The sequence below is a fragment of the Heterodontus francisci genome, chromosome 18 (genome assembly GCF_036365525.1).
Source record: "Heterodontus francisci isolate sHetFra1 chromosome 18, sHetFra1.hap1, whole genome shotgun sequence".
Lineage (NCBI taxonomy): Eukaryota > Metazoa > Chordata > Chondrichthyes > Heterodontiformes > Heterodontidae > Heterodontus > Heterodontus francisci.
In genome coordinates, this window is record NC_090388.1 from 51,548,318 (window position 1) to 51,575,967 (window position 27,650).

At 41.4% G+C, this 27,650-nt stretch overlaps 1 protein-coding gene across 3 annotated transcripts; it reads right to left on the reverse strand.

Annotated features, from left to right (window-relative positions):
- Window positions 1–292: 292 nt before the first annotated feature.
- Window positions 293–25,999, reverse strand: snrpb2 (small nuclear ribonucleoprotein polypeptide B2). 3 transcript variants are annotated; one of them, XM_068050747.1, is made up of 7 exons: window positions 25,903–25,999; window positions 23,294–23,384; window positions 20,569–20,741; window positions 13,723–13,857; window positions 12,513–12,572; window positions 4,620–4,708; window positions 293–724 (listed from the first exon to the last, which is right to left on the reverse strand). In XM_068050747.1, the coding sequence occupies exons 2-7, from the start codon at window positions 23,355–23,357 to the stop codon at window positions 565–567; spliced, it is 681 nt and encodes a 226-aa protein (XP_067906848.1). In that variant the 5' UTR covers window positions 23,358–23,384; window positions 25,903–25,999; the 3' UTR covers window positions 293–564. The 3 variants fall into 3 exon arrangements, with proteins under 3 accessions (XP_067906848.1, XP_067906850.1, XP_067906849.1); XM_068050749.1 differs by lacking the exon at window positions 25,903–25,999 and adding an exon at window positions 25,867–25,891; XM_068050748.1 differs by lacking the exon at window positions 25,903–25,999 and adding an exon at window positions 25,795–25,870.
- Between the last annotated feature and the right edge of the window lie 1,651 nt (window positions 26,000–27,650).

Here is a 27,650-nt window from a genome sequence, read left to right on the forward strand (position 1 = left end):
AGCCAATTTAAAATTATACAGTGGCTCTGGCCTTCATTCCAAATAAATTACAGATCGCCAAACTTTATTACGTGGTTGCCTTATAATGAAGAATCAGAACTATTAGAAGTGTTGGAGCAGGGTGCCAGGGCAGGATTGACAGATAAATTTAAGAATCTTAAGTGCAAATGAGATTTTTGCTTCTTTCAAATGCCTCTACAGTTCAAAATTGTGAGCTATAAAGAAATAGTCTGAAGCCCAAGGATATGATTCCAAATTTCACTATAAAATAACTGCCAACATTCTGACAAAGTTACTGAAAAACCTATGTTTATTGTACAAAACAAGAGTGTCTCTTGGCATTCTCAGATGTCAGTGGCCAATATCATATGCAGAAAATTCACTATTTTCCATTTGTAAGCCACATTTCAATTTTTGATAGATTGCAATTGTTGAGAGAAGCCCACAAAGCTGATATTTGCTTCAGATGTTTTGCTGTTTTTTCTCCCCCCCAGTGAGAAGTAAACTGCAAACCAGGTCAAAATAAGCCAGCCGGAACAGTTTTATGCCCCGATGACCTCAAATTTACTTCTTGGCATAAGTGATCTTCATGGCGTGAGATGGTGTAATTCTGAATCCCTGTAATGCATCACGGGCAGCCCCAGCCTGTCCTTCATTCTCGAATTCCACAAAAGCTATGTCATGTCGGCCAGGTACCAAACGTACCTCTTTGAAACCAGGAAACCTAGGTTATAAAAGTAAAAGCAATTTAGTGTTAAAGCACCACAATTGTTTTGAACAGCAAAAAAAACCCCACTTTGGATTGAAGCATTTTTCAAGTTCTTCACCCAGAGAGTAGTGAGCCTGTGGAATTCGCTACCACAGAAAGCAGTTGAGGCCAAAACTATCCCCTAAATGCTCTCCTACCGATACTTGATCCACTTGGCCCACCTCATTCCCAAGAAGCAGGTCCAGCAGTGCCTCCTTTCTTGTTGGACTAGCAACATACTGTTGTAGAAAATTTCCTGAACACACTCTAGGAACTCTTGCCCTTCACTGCCCTGTACACTACTATTATCCCAGTCTATGTTTGGATAATTAAAGTCCCCTAATTAAAGTACTAACAGATGACCTGGTAGCCATAGTGCTGAATATTTTTGTGCTGCTCCTCAAGGGTATTTCAGCAATCTTTGCTGGGAAGTTCTTTGAGCAAAGGCATTCAAGGATTCCATTACCATAAATTGCAGAAGTACAAACAAGAGAGAATCCAACCATCTCCCCATGACATTCAATGGCATTATGATCACTGAATCCCCCACTATCAACATCCTAGGGATTACCATTGACCAGAAACTGAACGGAGTAGCCATATAAATACCGTGGCTACAAGAGCAGGTCGGAGGCTAGGAATCCTGCAGCAATTGACTCCCCTCCCAACTCCCCAAAGCCTGTCCACCATCTACAAAGCACAAGTCAGGAGTGTGATGGAATACTCTGCACTTTCCTGGATGGGTTCAGCTCCAACAACACTCAAGAAGCTCGACACCATCTAGGACAAAGCAGCCCACTTGATTGTCACCCCATCTACAAACATTCACTCCCTCCACCACCGACATACAGTGGCAGCAGAGTACACCATCTACAAGATGCACTGCAGAATGCACCAAGGCTCCTTAGACAGCACCTTGCAAATCCACAATCTCTACCACCTAGCAGGACAAGGGCAGATGATGCATGGGGACACCACCACTTGCAAGCTCCCGTCCAAGCCACACACCATCCGGACTTGGAACTATAATTACCGTGGTGTTCCACAGGGATCCATGCTGGGACCACTGTTGTTTGTGATATACATAAATGATTTGGAGGAAAGTATAGGTGGTCTGATTAGCAAGTTTGCAGACGACACTATAAGATTGGTGGAGTAGCAGATAGTGAAGGGGACTGTCAGAGAATACAGCAGAATATAGATAGATTAGAGAGTTGGGCAGAGAAATGGCAGATGGAGTTCAATCAGGGCAAATGCGAGGTGATGCATTTTGGAAGATCCAATTCAAGAGTGAACTATACAGTAAATGGAAAAGTCCTGGGGAAAATTGATGTACAGAGAGATTTGGGTGTTCAGGTCCATTGTTCCCTGAAGGTGGCAGTGCAGGTCAATAGTGGTCAAGAAGGCATACCGCATGCTTTCCTTCATTGGACGGGGTAGAGTACAAGAGTTGGCAGGTCATGTTACAGTTGTATAGGACTTTGGTTCGGCCACATTTGGAATACTGCGTGCAGTTCTGGTCGCCACATTACCAAAAGGATGTGGATGCTTTGGAGAGGGTGCAGAGGAGGTTCACCAGGATGTTGCCTGGTATGGAGGGCGCTAGCTATGAAGAGAGGTTGAGTAGATTAGGATTATTTTCATTCGAAAGACAGAGGTTGAGGGGGGACCTGATTGAGGTGTACAAAATCATGAGAGGTATAGACAGGGTGGATAGCAAGAAGCTTTTTCCCCAGAGTGGGAGATTCAATTACTAGGGGTCATAAGTTCAAAGTGAAAGGGGAAAAGTTTAGGGGGGGGGGGGGGGGGGGGGGGGGGGAAGATATGCGTGGAAAGTTCTTTACGCAGAGGGTGGTGGGTGCCTGGAACGCGTTGCCAGCGGAGGCGGTAGACGCGGGCATGATAGCGTCTTTTAAGATGTATCTAGACAGATACATGAATGGGCAGGAAGTAAAGAGATACAGACCCTTAGAAAATAGGTGACATGTTTAGATAGAGGATCTGGATCGGCGCAGGCTTGGAGGGCCGAAGGGCCTGTTCCTGTGCTGTAATTTTCTTTGTTCTTTCACTGTCACTGGGTTAAAATCCTGGAACTCCCTTCCTAACAGCACTGTGGGTGTACCTATCACAGACTCCAGCAGTTCAAGAAGACAGCTCACCACTACCTTCTCAAGGGCAATTAGGAATAGGCAATAAATGCTGTCCTAGCCAGCAGCACCCACATCCCATGAACGAATAAAAAGTTCTTGGTTGGTGACCAGGAGCAGCACAGTTAACAGAGAAACAATGCAAGCTCGCATTGGTAAATTTTCCAGCTCCACTCCACACTTTTGAATGGGACATTCCCTATTTTATTTTTAAGTTTGATTTGCTGCAATTTTGCTTTGAGTTGATCAACAAAGCAGAGCAGTGAGACAAGGATAGAAAATACACTAAACACAAACACTCAAATCTCTATGAATTACAGATAGATACATGCTGTTACCACCTCTGATAATGCATTTGTGTGAAATTTATTTAAGTGTTCATATGCAACCATCCCAAGGGATTAGTGTCAATTTCAGGAATAAAGTGATAAATGCAGTAGAAGCATTGGTCTTGAAACATTTCTACCCAAACTGTATTCACATCTCTGCAGTATCAGGACATTTTTCTGACACAGTGATGAATGTGCAATTCTAAACCTCAGACACATTGTAATCAACCCAAGGCAGAAGTACACCAAAAGAACAATGAAATAATTACCCTAACATAGATATAATTACAAGAAACAAAATATATTACTGCATACAACATTATCCCTGAATTTAACTCAACTGACAGTTTTCATCTGAGGTTGTCCTTCCAAGTTTGTGCCTCAAGGCCAGTCACTTGTCCTGAAGTATGCTTGCATAGACAAAGGAAGCCCTCTGCCACCTCATTCAAGTGGTCATTCATTATGTGCAAGCTGGCAGTATCAGCAGGCTATTTTGTCCTGGGGGCATCCAAAGTTCATCTTCCCCACATCAAAAAGTTATATATGCACTTTCAATGGGAATCACATGCAAACCAACAATAATGGGGAACCTTCCTGAATTTACTCCTCCATAGCCCCGGAACACAGAGGCCAAGTGACTAAGATGAGCTAGCTCAGCATAGATCAAAACTAGAACCTTCTTGGTCTATGACTCAGTACCATATCACAATGCATTTTCACACTCAGCCATCAGCAGTTGCATTTGGTGGTTTCAATAGACAGCAGCGTTTTTGAGTGCAATCTGAAATAAAGCTATTTTACTTTACTTGCAAAGCAATTAATGATCAGTTAAAAAAGGATGCAAGATACAAGGGGAGCATAGTTTACTGAAAATAATTTTGTAAAAAGAACTTACTTTAAAATTACTATTTGAAAATGTTATTTTGTTTCTTCTGACACTGCAAAGCTGCTTTCAAGACTAACTACAAGGAGTACCTGTGTGCATCCCAGAGCAGCTCCATTGCAAACAGGGAAGCACAAGTTCAAATCAGTGACTGCATGAAACTGCCCAAGCTTGGTGAACCACCACACAGGTATGAAATTTGCATCCTCAGTCTGCAGCATATAGTTTTCCAGTGTTGATCAGCTTTACACTAGTCTCAGGCAGCTGTTATGTTGCACCCCATTTGCAATAGAGTTGCTCTGAAATGCTGCATATAATATAGACATTGAGGGCATCATTTCCGGCAAAAATCCTTGTTCATTTTAATAAAATGAATAAATTCAAGGTACATTTAACATTTTCTTCAATAAAAAAGGAAGAGTGTTTTGGGAAAAAAATCCCTGTCCTTTGCTACATAAATAGATAAAATCATCCAGTTTATATTTATATAAGTTTTCATAATTTCTACTTACTGATTAAACAGCATAGATAACATCATCTCATTGGTCTCTTCAGGCAAATTAGTGAGGAATAGAATATAGTTGGGTGGATTGTCTGGTACCTTTGAGGGAGAAAGACAGAATGAATGCTAAAGGCTACTTTTCCCCATTAGGAAGGAGAACACTATGGAGAAAAATAAAATCAACTATAATGCATACATTAAATAGACTGGTCAATCAAGATATCTAAAACTGCTGGTAAATGCAATTCAACTCCTTTTAATACACCATAGATGAAAAATGTAACTTAAAATGTACACTTTGAGCATTTTTATATTATACAGATCCAATTGTGAAACCCAAGTTACTTGATACAATCAGGTTGTATTAGTTAAAATGTTCTTCAGAGAATGGCATCATGCATGTTATTATGAGGGATGCATAAACAAACACTGGGGGAAATGTGCTATACGTCTCCCTGCACTGTAGCTTCCCCAGGCTACGAGTGGCCAAGGGGCTGGTTGATCTATTACTAGTCTTCAGTAAGTGCTTATGTAACTTCACTTCTAGAAAACACAGTATGCAAGATTGGGAACCAAGACCTTGTCGCTCAATATCTCCCAGAATTGGAATCATTAGTGACCAAAGCCCAACAGAAAAAAAAAAGAGCGGGAACACCAAACAGCAGTGACTGAGAAGGAGCGATGGCAGAGAGCAGCAGCTAACTGGAGAGAGTGGGAACCCTATGCACCAGGGAATGAAAAGGTGACATCACAGTGCAGCAGGGAGGTGATTGGTAAGAGTGTTGAGTTTTATTTTCCTCTAAGCAAGGAAACCAACTTCCTATGACTTTACTAAATTAGTAACTTAACTAGGTAAATCAATTAAACAAGGGAGGTAGTGATGGGGAAGCCTCAGCCCTAAACTTTGACGAACGCATACAAGGAACAAGGACTACAGGGTAGATGGACAAACTGGTCATAGTATTATGGTGCAGGTGCCATTCAAATGGCCGGGGCCGGGGATGGTGGTGTGGAGAAGTGAAAAGAAGTATGGCAGTGGTAGGGGACAGTATAGTCTATAGTCAAAGGAATAGACACTGTTCTTTACAGCCACAACCATGAATTCAAAAGGGGGTGTTGCCTGCCAGATCCCAATGTTAAAGGCATCTCCTCGCAGCTAGAGAAGAACTTGGTGTGGGAAGGGTAGGATCCAGTTGTCACGGTCCACGTAGGAACCAACGTAGGTAAAAGTAGGAAATGGATGTTCTGCCAAGGGTTTGAGGAGTTAGGGTCCAATTTAAAATGTAGAACCTCAAAAAGGTTAAAAATCTCTGGATTGTTGCCTGAGCCATGTGCCAATTGGCATAGGGTGAAGCAAATTAGAGAAGTAAATGCATGGCTGAAAGAGTGGTGTGGGAAGAAGGGGTTTTGATTCATGGGGCACTGACAACAGTACTGGGAAGAGAGCTGTTCCACTATGATAGGCTCCACTTAAACAGGGCTGGGATCAGCATCCTGACAGGAATATGTAACTAGGGCTGTGGATAGGGTTTTAAACTAAACAAAGGTGGGGGTGGAGGGGCAGAATCAGGTAAAAGGAAATTTAGAAGTCTAAAAGAGAAAAATTAAGGAAATAGAGCAGTGTAGTGATTTGGTGCAAGAAACAGAGTTGGGGCAGGGAGGGTCAGAGAATTTAAAGCTAATAGTGCATCAGTGAATAAGGTCCATGCAAAGAATAGTGGTGAAAAAAAGTTAATGGCTGTTTATCTAAATACATGAAACATTCGTAACAAGATAGATGAACTCGTGGCATAAAGAGTTAAATAGGTTTGATCTAACTGCCATTAGAGAGACAGGGTTGCAAGGTGATCAAGGTTGGGAAATAAATATTCCAGGGTACTTAACATTTTGAAAAAGACAGAATGGAAAAGGAGGTGTAGCCCCGATAATAAAGAATGACATTAGGGCAGTAGTAAGAAAGGATCTTGGCTCAGAAGATGAAGTAGAATCAGCATGGGCAGAGATAAGAACAAAGAACAAAGATAATTACAGCACAGGAACAGGCCCTTCGGCCCTCCAAGCCTGCGCCGATCCAGATCCTCTCTCTAAACATGTCGCCTATTTTCTAAGGTTCTGTATCTCTTTTCTTCCTGCCCATTCATGTATCTGTCTAGATACATCTTAAAAGACTCCATCGTGCCCGCGTCTACCACCTCCGCTGGCAACGCGTTCCAGGTGCCCACCACCCTCTGCGTAAAGAACTTTCCACGCATATCCCCCCTAAACATTTCCGCTTTCACTTTGAACTCGTGTCCTCTAGTAATTGAAACCCCCACTCTGGGAAAAAGCCTCTTGCTGTCCACCCTGTCTATACCTCTCATGATTTTGTACACCTCAATCAGGTCCCCCCTCAACCTCCGTCTTTCTAATGAAAATAATCCTAATCTACTCAACCTCTCTTCATAGCTAGCGCCCTCCATACCAGGCAACATCCTGGTGAACCTCCTCTGCACCCTCTCCAAAGCATCCACATCCTTTTGATAATGTGGCGACCAGAACTGTACGCAGTATTCCAAATGTGGCCGAACCAAAGTCCTATACAACTGTAACATGACCTGCCAACTCTTGTACTCAATGCCCCGTCCGATGAAGGAAAGCATGCCGTATGCCTTCTTGACCACTCTATTTACCTGCGTTGCCACCTTCAGGGAACAATGGACCTGAACACCCAAATCTCTCTGTACATCAACTTTCCCCAGGACTTTTCCATTTACTGTATAGTTCACTCTTGAATTGGATCTTCCAAAATGCATCACCTCGCATTTGCCCTGATTGAACTCCATCTGCCATTTCTCTGCCCAACTCTCTAATCTATCTATATTCTGCTGTATTCTCTGACAGTCCCCTTCACTATCTGCTACTCCACCAATCTTAGTGTTGTCTGCAAACTTGCTAATCAGTCCACCTATACTTTCCTCCAAATCATTAATGTATATCACAAACAACAGTGGTCCCAGCACGGATCCCTGTGGAACACCACTGGTCACACGTCTCCATTTTGAGAAACTCCCCTCTACTGCTACTCTCTGTCTCCTGTTGCCCAGCCAGTTCTTTATCCATCTAGCTAGTACACCTTGGACCCCAAGCGCCTTCACTTTCTCCATAAGCCTGCCATGGGGAACCTTATCAAATGCCTTACTGAAGTCCATGTATATGACATCGACAGCCCTTCCCTCATCAATCAACTTTGTCACTTCCTCAAAGAATTCTATTAAGTTGGTAAGACATGACCTTCCCTGCACAAAACCATGTTGCCCATCACTGATGAGCCCATTTTCTTCCAAATGGGAATAGATCCTATCCCTCAGTATCTTCTCCAGCAGCTTCCCTACCACTGACGTCAGGCTCACCGGTCTATAATTACCAGGATTATCCCTGCTACCCTTCTTAAACAAGGGGACAACATTAGCAATTCTCCAGTCCTCCGGGACCTCACCCGTGTTTAAGGATGCTGCAAAGATATCTGTTAAGGCCCCAGCTATTTCCTCTCTCGCTTCCCTCAGTAACCTGGGATAGATCCCATCCGGACCTGGGGACTTGTCCACCTTAATGCCTTTTAGAATACCCAACACTTCCTCCCTCCTTATGCCGACTTGACCTAGAGTAATCAAACATCTGTTCCTAACCTCAACATCCATCATGTCCCTCCCCTCGGTGAATACCGATGCAAAGTACTCGTTTAGAATCTCACCCATTTTCTCTGAGTCCAAGCATAACATTCCTCCTTTGTCCTTTAGTGGGCCAATCCTTTCTCTAGTTACCCTCTTTCTCCTTATATATGAATAAAAGGCTTTGGGATTTTCCTTAACCCTGTTTGCTAAAGATATTTCATGACCCCTTTTAGCCCTCTTAATTCCTCGTTTCAGATTGGTCCTACATTCCCGATATTCTTTCAAAGCTTCGTCTTTCATCAGCCGCCTACACCTTATGTATGCTTCCTTTTTCCTCTTAGCTAGTCTCACAATTTCACCTGTCATCCATGGTTCCCTAATCTTGCCATTTCTATCCCTCATTTTCACAGAAACATGTCTCTCCTGAACGCTAATCAACCTCTCTTTAAAAGCCTCCCACATATCACATGTGGATTTACCTTCAAACAGCTGCTCCCAATCTACATTTCCCAGCTCCTGCCGAATTTTGGTATAGTTGGCCTTCCCCCAATTTAGCACTCTTCCTTTAGGACCACTCTCGTCTTTGTCCATGAGTATTTTAAAGCTTACGGAATTGTGATCACTATTCCCAAAGTAGTCCCCTACTGAAACTTCAACAACCTGGCCGGGCTCATTCCCCAACACTAGGTCCAGTATGGCCCCTTCCCGAGTTGGACTATTTACATACTGCTCTAGAAAACTTTCCTGGATGCTCCTTACAAATTCTGCTCCATCTGGACCTCTAACACTAAGCGAATCCCAGTCAATGTTGGGAAAATTAAAATCTCCTATCACCACCACCCTGTTGCTCCTACATCTTTCCATAATCTGTTTACATATTTGTACCTCTATCTCACGCTCGCTGTTGGGAGGCCTGTAGTACAGCCCCAACATTGTTACCGCACCCTTCCTATTTCTGAGTTCTGTCCATATTGCCTCACTGCTCGAGTCCTCCATAGTGCCCTCCTTCAGCACAGCTGTGATATCCTCTTTGACCAGTAATGCAACTCCTCCACCCCTTTTACCTCCCTCTCTATCCCGCCTGAAGCATCGATATCCTGGGATATTTAGTTGCCAATCATGCCCTTCCCTCAACCAAGTCTCAGTAATAGCAATAACATCATACTCCCAGGTACTAATCCAAGCCCTAAGTTCATCTGCCTTACCTACTACACTTCTTGCATTAAAACAAATGCACCTCAGACCACCAGTCCCTTTATATTCATCATCTGCTCCCTGCCTGTTCTTCCCCTTAGTCACATTGACTTCATTATCTAGTTCCTTACAGGCTTTTGTTACTACCTCCTTACTGTCAACTGACCTCAATTGGTTCCCATCCCCCTGCCACATTAGTTTAAACCCTCCCCAACAGCGTTAGCAAAAGCACCTCCAAGGACATTGGTTCCAGTCCGGCCCAGGTGTAGACCGTCCAATTTGTAATAGTCCCACCTCCCCCAGAACCGGTCCCAATGTCCCAAAAATCTGAACCCCTCCTTCCTGCACCATCTCTCAAGCCACGCATTCATCCTGACTATTCTTTCATTTTTACTCTGACTATCACGTGGCACTGGTAGTAATCCTGAGATTACTACCTCTGAGGTCCTACTTTTTAAACTTGGCTCCTAACTCCCTAAACTCTGCTTGTAGGACCTCATAGATTAGGAACAAGAGTCAGAAAACACTGGTGGGAGTAGTTTATTAGGAGAGCATTAAGCAAAAATTAGACCTTGTGACAAAGGCAATTCAATAATAGTGGGGGACTTTAATCTTCATATAGACTGGACAAATCAAGTTGGCAAAGATAGTGAGTAGAAAGCTTTCGTGACAGTTTCCTAGAAAATTACACTGCGAGACCAACTAGGGATAAAGCTATTTTAGATCTAGTATTGTGCAATGAGGCAAAGTTAATTAGTAATCTATTAAAAAGATCCTCTGGGGAAAAAGTGCTAATACAACGGAATTCCATATCAAGTTCGAGCACGACAGAGTTCAAAACAAGAATCAAACTAAAACAAAGGCAACTACATAGGTACGAGGCGAGAGCTAGCTACGGTTGAATGGGTAAATAGACTAAAAAGGTATGGCAGTAAACAAACAGTCGGAAACAATTCAAGAAATAATTAAAAATTTTCAACAAAAACGTTCCATTAAAAAAAAACTCCGCAAGAGCCACCTGTGCCTTGAGGGAAGTTAAGGACAACTTTAGATTAAAAGGAAAGGCTTATAATGTTGCAATTAGTAGCAAGCCTGAGGGAGTTTTAGAAGCCACAAAAGAGCAAATAAGTTGATTAAAAAGGGGCAAAAATAGAAAGAGTAAACTAGCCAGGAATATAAAAACATTTGTAAAAGTTCTTACAAATATAAAGGAGAGGAGCTAAAGTAAACATAGTTTCTCCTGTCTCTAGAACAATCATGGGGAATGACAAAATGGCAGAGACACTGAACAAATATTAGAATACACAATATTAGAGACACAAATTACATACCAGAAAGAGAGGGTAACCAAGGAGCTTATAAAAAAGAGTAAGGAACTTAAAGTAATTCATATCAGCAGAGACAAAGTATTGGAGAAACTTCAGGGACCTGATTGCCTACATCCTAGGGATCTAAAAGACATAGCTACGTAGATAGCAGATGCCCTGGTTATGATTTTCCAAAATTCCCTAGATTCTAGAACTATTCCAGTGGATTGGAAATTAGCAAATGTAACATTACTATTCAAGAAAGGAGGGCGACAGAAAAAACAATTATAGGCAGGTTAGCCAAACATCAGTCATGGGAAAATGCTGGAATTTATTATGGAAATCTTAATGCACTGAGAAAATATCATATGATCACAGAGTCAACACAGATTCATGAAAAGGAAAGTGTTTGACAAATTTGACTACAGTTTTTTCAGGATGCAGCTACTAGGGTAGATAAAGTGGAACCAGTAGACATAGTATAGTTGGATTTGCAAAAAGCATTCGATAAGGTGCCACACAAAAGGTTAATATGAAAGATAGTGGCTCATGGAGTTGGGGGTAATATATTAGCATAGACAGAGCATTGGTTAACAGACAGGAAGCAGGGATAAATCGGGCATTTTCAAGTTGGCAGGCTATAACCAGTGAAGTGGCACAAGGATCATTGCTGGATCCACATAAAGAAAACAAAACTGTAATAAAATTTGTCAAACACTATTTCCTTTTTGTAAAACCATGTTGATTGTCTGATCATATGATTTCCTAAGTGCATTGTTAAGATTTCCATAATAATAGATTCCAGCATTTTCTTGTGACTGATGTCAGGCTAACCTGCCTAGAATTCGGTTTTCTCTCTCCCTCCTTTCTAGCTAGGTGAGAACATAAGCAGTGTGGAGGACACAAAGAAGCTGCAAAGAGATATAGACAGACTAAGCAACTGCACAAGCTGGTAGATGGACTATAATCTGAGGAAGTGTGAGGTTATTCACTTTCGTAGCAAGAATAGAAAAGCAGAATTTTTTTTTAATAAAAGCATGAAACTTTTAAATATTGATGTTCAGAGAGACTTGCATGTACTCATATAAGAAACACAAAGTTAGCATGCAGGTAAAACAAGCAACTAGGAAGGCAAATGGCATATTGGCCTTTATTACAAGAAGATTGGAGTATTATTGTATAGGGCTTTGGTGAGACCCCACCTAGAGTACTGTGCTCAGTTTTGGTATCCAGATCAAAAAAAGGATATATTCACACTGGAGGCAGTACAGCGAAGGTTCACTAGATTGGTTCCTTGAATGAGAAGGTTGTCCTATTAATGAGAGTTTGAGTAAATGGGGCCTATACTCCCTGTAGTTTAGAAGAATGAGAAGTGACCTCATTGAAACATACAATATTCTGAAGGGGCTTGACAGGCTAGCCAGAGTTTGTTTCCCCTAGCTAGAATCTAGAACATGGGGGCACAGCCTCAGGATAAGGGATCAACCATTTAGGACTGAGACGAGGAAAGATTTCTTCACTCAAAGGGTTGTGAATCGTTGGAGTTCTTCACCCCAGAAGGTTGTGGATGCTCGATATATTCAAAACTGGGATAGATAAGATTTTTGATCTCTCAGAGAATCAAGGGATAGGGGAATGGGCTAGAAAGCGGAGTTGACTCAGATCAGCCATAAATCATACTGAACGTCGGAGCAGGCTCAAGAGGTCATATGGTCTATTCCTGCTCCCATTTCTCATGTTCTTAAAGCATACCTGCTGATTTGCTGAGGAGGTAGTCTGGTTAGAGTTTGCAGTTGCCGTCTGTGCTGTTCCCTAAAAAAAAAATCAAGAAGCCATTTTGAGTTCCAGAATACGCAAAGAAAAATTTTCAGAGCTTCCAGATCACCAAGGAATTAAATTTGCTTCTCATTCTATTGCAACAAAGTGGCGTGACTAAACAACTGACTAAGGCATTTGTATTTAATTATGGTCTCTTGGTATAAAGCAAGATGGTCTTTTTAATCTATTCTCCAAAACAATGCATTTTCAATTTCAAAACAAAATTTGCACATTGAAATATTTTAGTAAGGCACGGAGTAAATATCACGAACAGAATCTTGTTCACTGAGGTTTAACTAAAATAGCAAGACTGTCCAAGGGGGCTGGCACTGAGATAATATTTTTAACAAAGTACATTGAAACAATTACATTTTAAAATCGAAATGAGCTTTATTTGAAGTAATAGAAGAGACGCAAAAAGTCCAATCAGTAAGAAGACACTTTCAAGGTTGTGACTAATATGCTAACATTTCAAAAGGTTTTACATTTTAGGATGAGGTATAGGGGAAAAAAAATACATTTAATACAAAAGCATATCTAAAAATCAGTTCAGTTCAAATGACTAAACACTCCAACTGATGGCTATCTTGAAATGTTGTTATTTCCCCCCACCCTGCAAAGACAGCTCCTTAGCCAGATCACTTATTTGACTTGTGAGCAAATGGCTCGAGGGAACCAGCAGCTCTTTCAAGTCCTGGTTCTAAACAGAAGGCAGTAGCAGCCCAATATGCACAATTCTATCTTCCTTACCTATCGGTCAGATAAATGTATGCAATAAAAGTTATTAAATAAAGTTTTCATATTACTTCTACTATCTATTATTTGTTGATCTGCTGGAAGATATTTTACTTCACAAATATGAAATCCTTTAAGGAAGGGTTTAAATTTAAATAGCAATAGTACCAGTAGTGGCTTCTCCCCAAACACAAGATTTGTCAGTACTCGTCACATCATCCTACCTTTAGCAGTTAGGAGTTTTTTGGGGGTGGGGGGAAACAGGCAATTCCTGGACATTCTAAAAACCAAAAGCTACAAAAGAAAACTGTAGGCAGTTATGAAGACAACCACTGCCAAACTGGCCTATCCTGAGAGTAGGAAATCACAAATCAGCAGAAAATCAGTTTTCAAAAGATTAAGAGTCTACCTGATTAGCTTTTTTGTTTGCAGCAGCTTGTTCTTGGGTTTTGGCCTTTTTCTTTTCTTTTTTCTTTTCTTTGTCAGCAAAGGTGCCCCTCATTTTTGAAATTATATCAGAGTCAGTTTTTGCATACTGAATGCGCTGAGGAAAATACAAATTATTACATTTTTTAATTATACGCCATCCTCACGCCCTTGTGAACCAAGCAATTCATTATGCGTGTTACATAAGAACTAGGAGCAGGAGTAGGAAATTCAGCCCCTCAAACCTACTCCGTCATTCAATACGATCATGGCTGATCTCATCTCGGCCTCAACTTCACTTTCCTGCCCGTTCTCCATAACCCTTCAACCCATACCTAATTAAAAATGTCTTTCTCCTCCTTAAATTTACTCATGTCCCAGCATCCACTGCACTCTGGGGTAGTGAATGCCACAGACTCACGACCCCTTGAGAGAAGTAATTTCTCCTCATCTCGGTTTTAAATCTGCTACCCCTTATCCTAAAACTATGACCTCTTGGTCTAGATTGCCCCACCAGAGGAAATATCCTCTCTACGTCTACTTTGTCAACCTCCTTAATCATCTCATATCTCAATTAGATCTCCTCTCATTCTTCTAAACTCCAGAGAGTAAAGGCCTAAACTGCCCAATCTCTCTTCACAAGACAAACCCCTCAACTCTGGAATCAATCTAGTGAACCTCCTCTGAACTGCCTCCAATGCAACTACATCCCTCCTCAAGTAAGGGGTCCAAAACTGTATGCAATACTCAAGGTGCAGTCTCACTAAGGCCTTGTACAGTTGCAGCAACACTTCCCTACTTTTATACACTATTCCTTTAGCAATAAATGCCAAAATTCCATTTGCCTTCCTTATTACCTGCTGCACTGCATACTACTTTTCTGCGATTCATGCACGAGGACACCCAGATCCCTCTGCACCGAAGCTTCTCTCCATTTAGATAATTTGCCTTTCTATTCTTCTGACCAAAATGGATAACCTCACACTTATCCACGTTAAACTCCATCTGCCAAATTTTGGCCCCTAAAATCCTAACCTATCCAAATCCATTTGTAATTTTTTTTATTTATTTATTGCAAACTTACTATCCCACTTATTTTAGTGTCATCTACAAATTTGGCTTTAGTTCTTTCTAACCCTGCATCCAAGTGTTGCAGTGAATGCTTCAGTGGCATAAAGTTAAAAAAGAACATGAAAACATTGGAAGTACAGGTTGGGCTGTACATTTTTCATGGGTCGTATTTGTTATGCAGACACCAATGAAAAGCCATTATTCCAATTAAATCATCACTGAACATAGCATCTTACTTTTTTTTTAATGAACTATATTCTCCTCCTCCCTCTACTCAATTAAAAATTAATGCCTTTCTACAAATCTGGAATTTAACAATTTTGCACACACAGGAAGGGGCAAAGGAAAATCAAAAAAAAAATAAATTTAACCTTTAGGTCCTCTATCAGACTTAGGACCACAACGAGACAGATTTAAAAAAAAAAAAAATGAGAAGTGCACTTTGCTGTGTGAAGAGAACATTTTACTTTGAGATTAACAACCAAAATTATTTATCAGTAATACATGTTTAAGTATTATACTTTTCCTGTCAAAATCAGGAAAGGAATTACTGTTCCAACACAAAAAAATCTGATCAAATGCTCTACATAAATCACAACAGAAATTAAATATTCAGAATACTCAAGCTCTTACAATCTTTTAGTGTTTTTATCCAGTGTACAATAGCCACCAGGAAGATGCCACATTCATTCCCAGCTCTGCACTGATCTCAGCCAATGTAATAGTATAGAAGTACAAGTGGCCTCAGCACCACTGGCAGAAACTTAAAGTTTCCAGTTTTTTCTCTACAAGAACAGCTTCCATTCTCAAGCACTTCTTTTGCTTATCTCGCAGTACCTCACAATAGACCAAGGGATATAGTGAGAGTAAATGTTTTAATCGAACAAGGTTTTTAAAAAAAAAAGCTTTTAAAAAAGCAGGAAAAAAACCTCAAAAAACTTGGTTAAGTGCCAAGTTTCTTTAAATTTCAAAGACTTAATGCATGGCGGGGCAGCACAGTGGTTAGCACCGCAGCCTCACAGCTCCAGCGACCCGGGTTCAATTCTGGGTACTGCCTGTGTGGAGTTTGCAAGTTCTCCCTGTGTCTGCGTGGGTTTCCTCCGGGTGCTCCGGTTTCCTCCCACATGCCAAAGACTTGCAGGTTGATAGGTAAATTAGCCATTAGCAATTTCCCCTAGTATAGGTACGTGGTAGGGAAATATAGGGACAGGTGGGGATGTGGTAGGAATATGGAATTAGTGTAGGATTAGTATAAATGGGTGGTTGATGGTCGGCACAGACTCGGTGGGCCGAAGGGCCTGTTTCAGTGCTGTATCTCTAAACTAAAAAAAACTAAACTGAAAGAAAATGTGCCCTGCAGAACTAAATCTACTCAGGTAAATAGGGTTTAAATTAACACACTTGTTTAGGAGAACGGACCCAGCTAAATCCCATAAACTAAATTTACTGAGTCCTGAAAAGTGTTGACACCTGACAATGCAACATAAAAATACGGCTTTGTAATAGACATCGGAGAAATCTGACATACATGCCTGTGCCAATTTGCAAAGTTGCCTCCTTCACCAGTTCAGTGGTTTCACAGGTATAGAAAATTGGCACTAGCTGTTCACACTGCACTATACCTCCCCAGTAGTGATTTTGCTCTTACTTACATTGGTCCCAAGGACAATTCGAAGAATTTTAAAGCTAGGAAAGGTTAAAGAGCTCCCATGCAGATAATGACATTGCCAGCGCACATGCATGCATCCTGTTTTCACAGCCTCTATTTATTTCTGGTTTCGTAACTTGATCTCCAAACATGGGCCAGAATAGGCAGGGAGAAAAATATTGCTCAGGAATGCAAGCAGGGAGTGGGAACAATCAGATCTTTAAAAAAAAAACACCTGGAGTTCAGGATTGGAATTGTGGACTGTTTCTAATCAGAGGCAAATTGGAATTTGTAATAGCTACTTTCCAAATGATGCAGAACTAGCATAGAAATGTCACATCTGTTTGGAACACTAAATGAGGATCAAGATTTAATTTTCACCATTGATTTTATACCCCAAAATGGAAAAAACTGCTTTTGTTGACTTTCAATTCAGAGCTGTGGTCTGAAACTGTTTGAATCCAGAAACAGGAGAATATTTATTCAAAGTTCACAACCAAAGAACGAACAAACTCATATTTAACACATTTTATCATCTCTGAATGTTCTAGCGCACACCATTGGAAATTAAGTACTTTTAGTGGAAAGTCACCATTGTAATAAGTAAATGTGGCAATTTGTGCATAGTAAGGGTCCACTGAAAGGTGACAATATAATGGTAAGATGATCTGTTTCTAGGTGTTGGTGCAGTGATAAATATTGACCAGGACACCAGGGGTACTCTCCTCTTCAAGTAGTGCCAGGAGATCTTCGCATCCACTTGAGACGGCAGAAGGGGCCTCGGTTTAATGTCTCATCCGAAAGAAAAGACCTTGGACTGTTCAGCCATCCCTCAGTATTATAATGAATTGACAGCCTAGTTTTTGTGCTCACAAATCTGGTGTGGGACATGAACCCATAATCTAACTCAGATGCGAATGCAGATTCAAGATCCTGATCAGGGAGCAATACAAGATTTATTACCAGCCAGAAAATCTCCTCAACCCCCAACACACACTTACATGTTCGCATTAGAAGGAAAGGACATCAGCACTGGGAAAATAACATTGCCCCATGTTCACCACCTAGGTATAACACATTTTGGATGCAAAGTAAAGCTTTCTTCACTACAACAACTGGAGAAGATCTTCTGTGCTAATTGTAGCAAAGTCAAACACATTTTTAAACAACAGATTTGCAATTTTGTCACACCTAACAAATAGAGGAAATTTTTCACAAATATTCTTTAATCTGTGCACTATGGTACAGCACTGAGCTCTTTCCCTTTCCAATTAAGTTCCATTATGGAGTTCTGCACTGAGGACTTGAACCCAATGGGAACTGGGCTTGAACTGCATAAATATTTCACTTGGGCTGAGATTGAAAAGGTCAACATTTCTGGACGAGTATCTCAATTAAAATGACATGGCAGCTATTCCATTGCTCAAAATGAAAACTGGATAAAGTTTTTGGTCCTTGCCTACAGAACTGAAAATTAACAAAAACAATTATTTTTCAACACATGCAGTTGCCTTTAGTTGAAAAGAGTTAAATCAGCACTGGAGATTAAATCCTGTGTAAGAAAGCAAAAAGGAAAGTGAAATGAAAAGTACCCGAAATCAAACAGATAAAGCTGAAAATAGTAGTGAGCAGCTAAAAAAGGGAAAAGATAAAATGCCAATTCTAATTCTATCCAATTCTACCCAGAACCCCTTTCCAACCTCCTCTTATTGACTGTGAATCTGCTGATCCCTGTTCCTGTGTTCTGATTCAAAACTTCTTTGCTAGGCTTCCTATTTCCACCCATCTTTTCACGACTTGCATTTACAAAAAGGACCTTTAATGTGGTAAAAGGTCTCCACTGGATTTTACTCTTCCTTTCCTAAAGTTCTCCATCTCGGTTGCTAATGGGCTTTCCAAAGACATGCATTTTTAAAGCCCACTGGCTCCTCCAGTATGCTTCTTTCTACTGTTTCCTTTAAAGACTTCATCCCTTTCACCCAGTTTCTCTACCTCATGTGTTCTGATGACTCCACCTTCTGTACCAGTTTCTGAAAGATCATGCTACTCCAGCCAGTGTTCCCCATAAATATCAATTGGTAGGACCTCTGATCGCCTCCATTTCATTGCCCTGTTTCTGCTCTAACTCCCTCTCCCTATGGCAGAGTACCTCATGTTCTCACTTTCCATCCCACCAGCCTCCGCAATCTACCCAGCAATCACTTGTATCTTGACTATGCAACCAAACACACTAATCGCCCGCCACTCTCTCTGCTCCCCCACCGCTCCAACTTCCATTTGCCCTTCACTATGCAATCAAGTAGGGTGGATACACCTCCTCTGATCCCAATGTTAAAGTAAGGTAACAATTTACATAGCTCTCTTTCAATCTAGTATTGTGTATTTGCTGCTTAGTCTTCTCTACATCAAGGACATCAAACACATTGGGTGTTTTCTTTGCCGAGTACAACTGATTTGTCTGCAAGGATGACCGAGTTTCCTGTGGTTTGCTACTTCAACTATCTTCACTCTGATTTCATGTTTGGGACACTGTTCCGAACAAAGGGCAAGCTTTAGAAGTGTCACATCTTTCTGCTGAGTAGTCCTCTAATTTTCATTTCATACTTTAATTATAGCCCCAATTTCATTTACAGCCGAACAAGGGGGTTGGTGTGGAGGCAGATTGATGTTCTGTGTGTAGACTCCTTGTTAAAACAGTGGGATGGGGTGTATGCACCCCTGCTGACACCCCCCCCATGTCTTTTTTCTATTACTCTATTTTCTTGGACTGGGTTAGTTGTTTTGCATATTCTCTTATTTCTTTAATGCTTCTCAATTTCACAAGATGATCCTCTATATCAATTAGGAATTTCCCCCTTTTAAAGCAGGTTGCAAGGTCATTCAACCTATTAACTTCCCCTCTGTGATTGCATTATCTTGTGTCTTTCCTCTCCCTCTTTCTATTTTTCAGTGCTAAAGATTAAATCCTTTGCCTCATTCCAATATACCGAGCTTTCATTGTGCAACATAACTGATCCAAATGGAGATAAACACAAAATAGAAATCAAAAGCATAAATGCTCGCCTTTACCATTCTCCTTTTAATAACTCAAGTACACAAAATATGACCACTGTGATTTCGAAGTTCTCCTCAAAGCATCAATATATTTTAATTACTTTTGGTCGGTGTTTAAAACACTTTGTACAATGACATTTAATCTTCACTGTAGAAAGCATGATCCAAAAATATTCTCAGGCCAACTGATTTATGCATTTATTAGAAAGTAGAGCTTTTACTATCCTGCCCAGGTTGCATCTCACTCCAAATTTAGCAGCAGCACTACTTTACAATGAACTCATCAATGCAAGGATGAATGTTCTGCAGCAAGAATTAATTTTTCTCTTAATTACAATCATTGCACACATTCTAATCATTTTCCAGCAATTGAAGCCAAGCATACAAATCAGCTGCTCCAACTGAACTAGTGAAGTCTTAAAATTTGGTTTAATCAAATTTTGTAAGTTGCGTTTTAAAGTCTTTCATTTGCAAAGGCAATTGTCCACAGCTGGACTACAACATCACAGCATGAACACCCCTGTTCGGTGACATGACCCGATTACAAAGGGACCCTTAGCTAATGAGAGAGATTGCAAGAAGTCTGGCTACATTTTTAGAATTTGAGTGGTTCATCAAATTTGAAGGTAGGTAGGTTATCCAATGAAGATCACTCCTGATAAGATAATGGGTCGTCTGTCTGTCTAAATTGCCCATGAGGGATCAGGAAGGAATTTTTGACAGAACACCTGAACTTGCTACAGGTTTCTGGTGCTTTGCCTCACCCACGAGTTGGGAGAAAGGGACATTTACACATGGGTTGAAATAAGCCAAGGATGGGGGCAAATACCAATAGGCCTGATCATTTTCTTATTTTTAAGACAAATCAATATAGAATAATCCAAACCTCCTCTTGAACATGACCGATTTGTAGCAATGGAAAGTTTTGATCCAAAAGAATGTTAGCTTTAAACTTTTCAATAGCAATGATAAATAATGTGGCTTATTCTTGCCTACATGCTCTTTATTTCTATGTCTTTTAATGCAGTTATTAATTTTCTGTGACTATTTACTTACCATAGGTTTGCCATAAAATGGAAATCCCTGTAACTGTCGTAAAGCACTTGTGGCACAAGTTATCTCTTTAAAAATTACAAATGCTTGCCCTCTCATTTTCATAGTCTTCAATGCTACAATATCAACTATTTGACCAAACTGAGAAAACAGTGCGTATAATGCTCTCTTCAGTTCTATAGAGAAAAATAAAAATATGTTAATTTGTTACATTCATCTTTTAGAACTTGACAGAAAACTGACATTCCTTACATTAGAATAACCATTTCATAACTAAGTTTGAACAATGGTTATAAAGCCAGAAGCTCACCAATTCATAACTAGCAGGCATGTATCCACATCCTGTTTTACTCAATGCACTATACCAGCATGTTCCTTTTATACACATTTTTGACAGCTTTTTTGTTTTAAAGTTGCATCAGTAAAATATTCTCTTCCCAAAATAAAGTATAGGGTTGTATGTCATCAGCATATTTCTTTTTCTACCACTAATATTCTAACTGAATATTTGTTTCTCTGCATGAGGAATACCATTGGAAATCAATTGAATAATTGGTGTACAACAAATGTCCTATCAGAAGAGTTGAAAAAGCAAATCGGACTTATGTTGCAATTACTACTAGTAGCTGTCACAAAACAAACTGGCTGCTAAAGTGTTCATCTCTCATGCATACAAACGAATCACCAAGATTTTACTAATTTTCCAAGTAGGTTTTATGGAAATGAGCAGCTATAAAACATATTGCAGATAAGAACAATGTAAACCTGTGCAAATATTTCCTTAATATTGCCAGCAACAAGGACAGGAAGAACAAATCTGCATTTGTATAGCACCTTTCATGTCCTCAGAACATCCTAAAGTGCTTCACTGCCAATGAAATACAATTGAAGTGTATTTAGTCAAATGGGACAGCCAACTTGCATACAGCAGGATCCCACAAACAGGAGGTAAATGGCCAGTTAATTTCTTAATGGTATTGGTTGAGGGATAAATGTTAGCCAAGTTATTTTCTCATGTACATTTGGAACAAGCAGATAAGATCTCAGTTTAGCATCTCTTCCAAAAGATAATACAACATCTCAGAATTAGAACAAATTGGTGCATAGATTAAGTCCCTGATGTGGAGCTTTTACTCATGACCTTCTGAATCAAAGGCAAGAACATTACACAGAGTTTAGCATGCACTCAACAACTTGTGTTTATACAGCATCATTAACAGAAATATGTCCCACAGCGTTTCACAGAGGTACAGGAATATTGAGCCAAAGGAGTAACAATTAGGATGGGTGAGAAAAATCTTGAGCAAAGATTTTAAAGGGGAAAAGAGGGAAGCAAAGGACTTGAGGCAAGAATTCTAGTGTGGGGCCTAAGTGGCTGATGAAGCAAAGAGAGAGGGGGATGCACAAGAGGCTGGAGTCAGAGGAAATGGAAAGGGGGTGAGGGGTATGGCTGGAGGATACAGAAATGTGAAAGGGCAATGTTTTATTACTACTATGCTAGCAAAAATCTAACTTCACTGGCACTTTGTTATGCAACATAAAGCACCCATTTTGAGAATTCTTAAAATTTCCACTGTTGCACTCCGTAAGAATAGCTACAGTCTTCAATGGACATGTTGGCTGGCCCACAGGATGGCCTCGGTTACCCTGTAGCCACTATCGCCTGCATTTCACTACAAAATAATTAAACAAAATGTGGGTTGCTAATAATTTCAGGGTTGAGATGTTACTCACAAACCACCCACAATTTATTAAGTTACCAAAATTCCAAACTGGTTTATTATCTTGTAACCCATGTTATATTTACTGTTTAGAAAGGATACAAAGATTCAAAAATCATCCTGCAGCATTTACTTTTTGTTGTCCAGATTTACATCTATATGCATCTCGCTGATCAACCACTCCCCCAAACAAAAAAGCTAAACTACAAATGTTTTAAACACAGTTACCACTCTGAACTCAAGGGTTCTATTCCTAAAATTTTAAAAAAATGTTTTTATAAAAAAGGTCACTTCTATGCCTTTCTCTTTCACAAATGCCACAAGTTATTTACCAACTCACCAGGGCGGGGAAGGTGGTGTTGATAGAACATTTTAAACCACACCTTTTTCCTCCATTCCCATACCCCAACCATAGAATAATACATTGAACAAAATTCCATGATTTGATCACAGTGTTATCACAACTTGAATTTTTTTTTGAGAGATTGAAGTGAAAGCCTGTTTTCATCATTTTGTTGAAGATTCCATTTTTATTCCTGACAGGAAATTCTACTTCTAACCAAGGAATAAGGTAAATGATTTTTTGTGGTACATCCCCTCACAACAAATCCCATAGCTTTGATTCTATAGCACAACTTTCTTTTCAGTGTTTCCTTTCACCAGCACAAATTTTAATTAGCTGTGTTTCAATAAATTGGTGCTCTGCCTTTTGCAGCACATCAAAGAGAGAAGGAAGTTGGCAGAGGGTTACTGTAACAGCTAATTATACAGTTGGCAATTGCTCGGCTTCACTTGTAAAATTCGAGATTGAATAGTTGTGAGCGAGCAGATTCGGGTTCCTGTTGGGGAAAAAAAACTAACTGGAACTGTAAAAAAGCATCCACTGTAACTCCCCTGAGTTTGTCATTTTTGTTGTTCCATATCACATACCCTACAAATAATGAACCTGGAATGATGAGATTGACATATTGATATGTTAGACTGAAGAAAGCTTCAGAATCACTTACCTTCCTTTTTAACTTTATCATTGATGTTATTAATGTAAATTGTCTGATTAGGTCGGATATCCATTGCTCGTGTCTTCAAGTTAATCCAAAGCTTAAATTTAAAGAGAAAAATTTAAAAAAGTGACAAAGAAACTTCAATGTCAACTGATTAATTACAACAGGAAATATCCATTCAGCTGCATCAGTGCCACCACTCCCCCTCTTCCCTACAGCCTTTGACAATCAACCACACCATCTCTTCCAGAGCCTTTCTCCCATTGTCCAGCTTAGTGAGATTCCACTCTTATCTAATAAGACAGTTGAGCATCTCCACAAATGGTTTCTCACCTTCACACCGTTATTTCTGTAGTCACCCATGTATCCACCTTGGCATGTTTCCCCTCATTTACATGCTGCCTTTGGGCGACATCATGCTCCGATACAGGGTTAGTTTTCACATGTGTACTGACAACATACAGCTCTACTTCTCAATTACTTCTCTCAAGCCATCCACTGAACGTCAAGTTGTCTGATATCCAGACATGGTTCAACCACAATTTCTTCCAGTTAAACTGTAAAGGCTGAAGCCACCTCCATCACAAATATCTCCACCATTGAAACACTGCACTCCTCTGCCCGTTTATCTACCTCATCCACACCAAACACGACAATTCCAATGCTCTCCTGCTCAGTCTCCACACCCTGTAAACTCGAACTCACCCAAAACTCTTGCTCCCTGTATTCTATCATGTATTAAGTCCTGCCCCCCCCCCATTGTTTTAACTACATTGGCTTCCAGACCAATGAATGCCTCCAATTTAAAATTCACATTCGTGTACTTAAATCCCTTCATGACCTTGCCCTTCCCCACTTCTAACCCCCACCAGCCCCAAATTCTCTGTTGCTCTAACTCTAACCTTTTGAGCATCCCTCCTCCTTTAACTTCACCATTGGTAGCTCTGATGAATACTACTAGGTCTCCTCCCTCACTGCGTTTTGTGCCTATGCTCCTCCATCTCACTCTAAGACCCTCCTTAAAACGCATCTTTGGTCACCCTTCACAATATCTCCTTTAGCTCTGCATCCATGTTATTTCTGACTACCTCTGCAAAGTGCCATGGGACAGATCCCTACATTACTATATAAATGCAAGTTGTACATGGAACAAAGTCAGCTCTTTCCTCCCATTGCTTTTTTTTTTAAGTTCCAGAACTCCACTAATACTACTGAATGTGCACAAGCATAATACTAGCCAAGTCTGTCTTACTTCCCTTCTCTGTCGAGGTACTCTATGCTGTCTCTGCTCTATACTGCCTCGAAAGTACACTCGATGTCCCTGAGCACAGTAACTATATAATAGGCCATAAGAGATTTTGCTTAGGAATACTTTTGATTTTCACTCATCCCTTTAATATGTCTTTCAGCATCTCCACTGTTAATTCCATAATCAGGCAGATAAGATTGTTGAAGCACCAACATTATTCTTAGCCAACACAATACGAGATGCACTTGGGCAGCACAGTGACACAGTGGTTAGCACCGTAGCCTCACAGCTCCAGCGATCCGGGTTCGGTTCTGGGTACTGCCTGTGCGGAGTTTGCAAGTTCTCCCTGTGGGTTTCCGCCCAATTTCCTCCCACAGCCAAAGACTTGCAGGTTGATAGGTAAATTGGCCACTGTAAATTGCCCCTAGTATAGGTAGGTGGTAGGAGAATGGTGGGGATGTGATAGGGAATATGGGATTAACACATGATTAGTATAAATGGGTGGTTATTGGTCGGCACAGACTCGGTGGGCCGAAGAGCCTGTTTCAGTGCTGTATCACTCTATTGCTCTATGAGAACAGTGCTGAAAGTGGGGCTTGACCTACCCCCTAACCTACTAACTGGGAAGAAAGATTGCTGCCGCTGGGCCACCACCAACACTAAAATAGAGTCACATCAGCCATAGGAGGCCATTTGGCCCATTGCTTTCCACAGAGCAGTTCAGTCAGTCCCGCTCCCCATCCCTAACCCTGCAAGTCTATTTCCTTCAAGTGGCCATCCTTTTGAAAGTAGAATTAGGTCGATTCGCAGAGGCTTCAACTTTCCTTTATTTGTCTCCGATTCCACCACCTTTGTCAGCAGCGAGTTTTTGGTCCACTATCACCCTCTGTAAAAAAGTTCTTGCTCATATTCCCCCTATATCTCTTGCCCAAAACCTTCAATTTGCAGCTTTGAAACATTTGCATCAACGTGCGGCTGGCTGTAAAGCGGCACAGTGTCTCTAAAAACGGGGATGCTCCTAGAGAGTCAAACCCAGGAGACTGAATCCAGAAACAAGAGACCAGTCGGCCTGGTCTTCATCCGGACCGGGAGGCAGCACAGGCTTCCGGCCGGTCGGGCTGGTCGCCGCGGTAAGCCCGCTCTCCGCAGTTCCCCCGAGGCCCGGCTCACGGGCCCGAGTAAAAAACCCTATCCCAACTACAGGAAGGGCGCCTAAAAACATGGCCCGTAGAGCCCGAGCGGACCGGCTCCCCCTCACCGCCTCTCCCGGCCCCAGTCCCCGGGTCTTTCTCACCGCCTCTCCCGGCCCCAGTCCCCGGGTCTTTCTCACCGCCTCTCCCGGCCCCAGCCCCCGGGTCTTTCTCACCGCCTCTCCCGGCCCCAGTCCCCGGTCCCCGGGTCTTTCTCCGCTTGCCCTCTCCGGCTCGTGCGGCCGACAACCAGTGGCGCACGCTTATGACATCATCAGTCGGGCCCAGCTTGCAGCACCTGCTGAACATCCAGCATCCACAGTATTATGCTGATGTACTGAATTCTGGTTCCCACAATCCTAAAGGTAAAACAGCATCCCAAGTCATTTTGCGTCCCTTCTAATATCATCCAAGTGCCACCTGTTAGCAATGATTCGCTGCCATCTGTGCTACTTTTTTTGGTTTATTCCTGGGATGTGGGGATCACTGGCTGAGCTAGTATTTATTGCCCATCCCTAATTGCCTTGAGAAGGTGGTGGTGAGCTGCCTTCTTGACCCACAGCGGTCTTTGGGGTGTAAGTACACCCACAGTGCTGTTAGGAAGGGAGTTCCAGGATTTTGACCCAATGACAGTGAAGGAACGGCAATATAAGTTCCAAATCAGGATGGTGTGTGGCTTAAACATAGAAAGCAGGAGTAGGCCTTTCGGCCCTTCGAGCCTGCTCCGCCATTCATTATGATCATGGCTGATCATCCAACTCAGTAGCCTGTTCCCACTTCTGCCCCATTCCCTTTAGACCCAAGAGCTATATCTAACTCCTTCTTGAAAACATACAATGTTTTGGCCTCAACTGCTTTCTGTGGTAGCGAATTCCACAGGCTCACCACTCTCTGGGTGAAGGAATTTCTCCTCATCTCAGTACTGAAAGGTTTACCCCGTATCCTTAGACTATTACTCCTGGTTCTGGACTCCCCCACCATCGGGAGGTGGGGAACGTTCTTCCTACATCGATCCTGTCAAGTCCTGTTAGAATTTTATAGGTTTCTATGAGATCCCCCTCACTCTTCTGCACTCCAGCGAATATAATCCTAACCAACTCAATCTCTCCTCATACGTCAGTCCCGCCATCCCAGGAATCAGTCTGGTAAACCTTCGCTGCACTCCCTCTGTAGCAAGAACATCCTTCCTCAGATAAGGAGACCAAAACTGCACACAATATTCCAGGTGTGGCCTCACCAAGGTCCTGTATAATTGTAGCACGACACCCTGCTCCTGTACTCGAATCCTTTCGCTATGAAGGTCAACATACCATTTGCCTTTTTTACCACCTGTTCCACCTGCATGCTTACCTTCAGGGACTGGTGTACGAGAACACCCAGGTCTCGTTGCATATTCCCCTCTCTCAGTTTATAGCCGTTCAGATAATAATCTGCCTTCCTGTTTTTGCTACCAAAGTGGATAACCTCACATTTATCCACATTATACTGCATCTGCCATGCATTAGTCCACTCACTCAACTTGTCCAAATTACCCTGAAGCATCTCTGCACCCTCCTCACAACTCACCCTCCCACCCAGTTTTGTGTCATCTGCAAATTTGGAGAAATTACATTTAGTTCCCTCATCTAAATTATTAATGTATATATTTATGAATAGCTGGGGTCCTAGCACCGATTCCTGTGGTACCCCATTAGTCACTGCCTGCCATTCGGAAAAAGACCCATTTATCCCTACTCTTTGTTTCCTGTCCGCCAACCAATTTTCTATCCATCGCAATACACTACCCCCAATCCCATGCGCTTTAATTTTACATGCTAATCTCTTATGTGGGACTTTGTCGAAAGCCTTCTGAAAGTCCAAGTAAACCACAACCACTGGCTCCCCCTCATCAACTCTACCAGTTACATCCTCAAAGAATTCTAGT

Bases quoted from the DNA above. Each gene is read 5' to 3' on its own strand.
- snrpb2 (XM_068050747.1), bottom strand. From the start codon at position 23,357: ATGGATATCCGACCTAATCAGACAATTTACATTAATAACATCAATGAT. The intron at 20,742-23,293 runs GTAAGTGATTCT...TTTTCTCTATAG, and splicing joins TGATAAAGTTAAAAAGGAAG to AACTGAAGAGAGCATTATAC. The intron at 725-4,619 runs GTAAGTAGAAAT...TTTATAACCTAG, and splicing joins TTATCTATGCTGTTTAATCA to GTTTCCTGGTTTCAAAGAGG.